The 3,387-nt window shown below is 37.8% G+C and overlaps 1 protein-coding gene across 1 annotated transcript in view; it reads left to right on the top strand.

Moving 5' to 3' along the window:
• Positions 1 to 2,795, top strand: part of LOC138051482 (proteasome subunit beta type-6-like) — an 8,650-nt gene extending 5,855 nt beyond the window's left edge. Inside the window, exons 5-7 of the mRNA XM_068897692.1 lie at positions 857 to 911; positions 1,128 to 1,217; positions 2,563 to 2,795. Coding sequence (XP_068753793.1) covers positions 857 to 911; positions 1,128 to 1,217; positions 2,563 to 2,690 — 273 coding nt within the window. The 3' untranslated portion in view covers positions 2,691 to 2,795. The remainder of the gene's footprint in view (positions 1 to 856; positions 912 to 1,127; positions 1,218 to 2,562) is intronic.
• Positions 2,796 to 3,387: the final 592 nt, after the last annotated feature.

Below are 3,387 nucleotides of genomic sequence, written 5' to 3' on the forward strand. Positions count from 1 at the left end.
AAAAACCCATCTGCTGGCAATATTGGATTTGTAGGACTTGTAAATGATTATTTTGTATTACATCTGACGTCACGGTGGCCATGTTGGATTAAAATGGACTTTCTGTCAATAGACCAGATTCATGTTCTCAGTATTGGACTGGAATTAGCTTGCAATGGAGACTAATGCTGGGAAATCTTTTCAAATACATTATTATTTTTTTTTTATGTATTCCCCCGCATTAGCCTCCATCGCATACAAGTTCCAGTCCAATACATCTGGCTGCGGGCAGGTACCCTCAGTAGAGATAACCTCTGGTATACTTCCCTTTCATTGAATTAAGTTGCTATTATTATTATTATTATTATTATTATTATTATTGTTATTATTATTATTATTATTATTATTGTTATTATTATTATTATTATTATTATTATCAGATGGCAAGAACACTGGGAACTAAACTTTATGCAAATTCTGCAAAAATAAAAAGGCCATTTTCGAAATACATGTATCAAATACTCAGCTTGATAGTGAGGCAGTGAGGACAAAATCACTAGAAACATGTTGGAATGAATGTGAAAAATATTTGCATATCATCCACTTTGCTTTGTCTTTGTCTGCATTGCCTCACGATCAAGCTGAATTTTAATAAATTACATGTATGTTGAAAAAGGCCTCTTGCATTGTATTGCCATCCAACATACATGTAAATGCCATGTCACATTGGATGCAAACCAAGATTACAGTGTTAAAACTTTTATAGGTCTATAGTGTAGTTATGTACAGTGTAGCTACATGTATTGTCATCTTTCACAAGTTCAACTTTTCCTAGAATCGAAAAATGTCAGAAAGTTGATCTAGTTGTGTCTTCCAGGTTTTTTCAATTCCTTTGGGGGGCATGTGTGTGAGACAGCCATTTGCTATTGGAGGTATGTAATACTGGGTATATTATTTTATACTCTCGATGTTGTCTCTTATCTCTTCTTGACATACATGACTTCCTTCACCATGGCAGGGATTAGAGAAGCTGTCATTAATTTTGATAACACAACAGGTGGTAGTCTCTTCTCCTCCACTAATTTTGATGACTGTTTGAAGGAGGTAATCATAAGCTTAAAGATGCTTTTCTCCTCAATTTTTTGCAGGCTCTGGGAGCACTTACATTTACGGCCACTGTGATGCTACTTTCAAACCCATTATGACCAAGGAGGAGTGCTTTGCATTTGTGTCAAATGGTTTGTTTTTAATTTATATTTACTCCAGTCAAGCTGGGTTGATAGGATAAGCAGAGTTAGTGTTGCTGGCTGGAGGTGCTTTTTTACCCATTTCCCTAATTCTTAAGCATAAAATAAAATTCAAAGTAAAATACAATACAAAAAACAATGTTAAAAAAAAACAACAACAACAAACAAAACAAAAACTAAGCAATTGAGATAAACAAAAACTTAAGCAAACTTAACTATTTTTAGTAAATATTTTGTTGAAATTTCTGAAGCAATTCAGAGCCTAGAGTGTTGATAATAATTATCTGGGGCAGGAGCTTGTCAAAGTTAGCCTCTATCTCCACTAAGTCCTTGAGTCAACCGTTTCCTGAGATTGGCTTTACAACAGTGGGTTTACTGCATCTCCCAAGGGAGATTGGCTTTACAGCAGTGGTTGTGCTGAATCTTCTAAGGGAGATTGGCTTTACAGCAGTGGGTGTGCTGCATCTCCCAAGGGAGATTGTCTTTTACAACAGTGGGCGTGCTGAATCTCCCAAGGGAGGCGTTCTATAAATAAATCTACCGGGGAAAGGGTGGACTCCCAAGCTAAGTGTGGGAGAAAGTGGCTTCCCTTGATGAGTTCCTGACTGGGGTTAATGCTCACACCCCCACGCCTCGCGTCTCCACAATTTTCCCTTTCGTAAAGAAGCGATGCCATTTGGACGAGACTTGAGGAAAAAATACTTAATCTAGGACTAGATTAGCCGCGTATGTCACTTAGAATAAAAATAATAAGAAGAAAAAATTTAAGAAAATTTCATCGAATGATGTCGAACTCGGTTCAATGGATTAAGAGCAAATGCACCTAACCTCTACAGTAGTGTAACAACGACTTCAAAGTTGCAATTTTAGAGTATTTAAATGAAGCTAATCCTAACAATTGATTGAAAGCTAACCGAATAAAAAGGCTTGGTTACTAAGAATGGCATCGACCATCAAAAATGACATCTCTTGTTTACGAAAGGGAAATGAGCCACTTCTCCAGTACTTGTCATCGTTTGCTCAGTTCGAATGTCCTCAGGACTTCAGCATTTCTGGTTTCCATGTCATTTGGAGCCATTTAAGAAGAAATTGCAATTAAAGCATTTTGTTCGTAGGACGCTTGGTGATTGGCTTAAAAATTCCCCGCCACATTGCTAAACCAGTCACCAGCAAAAGCAAAACCTTCTCCCGCGCATTTTCCCGCGCTGAGCGCTCTGTCTTGTGATTGGCTCGTAAGCTTGTCTTCATCTGTTGTGATTGGCCAAAGTTCATGTACTGACCTTGATTCTTGTAAAGTGCACTTATGGGAAACACGTTTTTTTTTCTTTCTCTCAAGCTGTGGCTCTGGCTATGTCGAGGGACGGCTCATCCGGTGGAATTATCCGTTTGGCTGCCATAGATGAAGCAGGAATTGAGAGACGAGTTACTCTGGGAAACGAACTTCCTACATTCTATGAAGGGTGAAAGTCAAATGGCCACATTTCACCTTGCTGTATTTAAAAATATGTCTTGAAAAAGTATCCACGCTTTCCGCTTTACAACCATGATAATAAAGAAACTCTTCTTTGATGTGGCACCTTGTGTGTGTGTGTGAGTTGGATAATGTAATGATTACTGATCGATGGTGTATTGCGCCTGTGGGAAAGATAATAGCTAGTTGCTATGCACAGGTGAAATGACAGCTGAAAAATTTTCAGTGTTTGTTGTCCTTTCGTCTGTTGCGAGGCAACATGTGGATGTAGAGTTTGAGATTCATTCACAATTTTTCCATTTTTGAGATCGCTTTAAAAATCACTGTATTTGTTAAATAGCCTGATTGCTCGCGCAATCAGTGTATCTTACAAATAGTGATCGCCTTAGGATCTGCTGACCGTGTACTGTAAACAATACTTACCATTGCGATAAAGTGTAGTCCTTAGGGTGCGTTCGATTGACCGTATTCCGAAATAGGAATACGTGGAATAGAAGTTGGAAATCCTTCGTTTTTACGGAGATTCACATTAAAATTGTCAAACACCTGCTAAAATTCTATTTTAAACATATCTTTATTATCATTGTTGATTCAAAACGCCAGAAATACCTTTTTAAATCATCATTCCACGTATTCTTATTCCGGAATAGGGTCAATCAAACATACCTTAAACATTGCAGCGACGGAGAT

The sequence above is a fragment of the Montipora capricornis genome, chromosome 6 (genome assembly GCF_036669925.1).
Source record: "Montipora capricornis isolate CH-2021 chromosome 6, ASM3666992v2, whole genome shotgun sequence".
Taxonomy (NCBI): Eukaryota; Metazoa; Cnidaria; class Anthozoa; order Scleractinia; family Acroporidae; genus Montipora; species Montipora capricornis.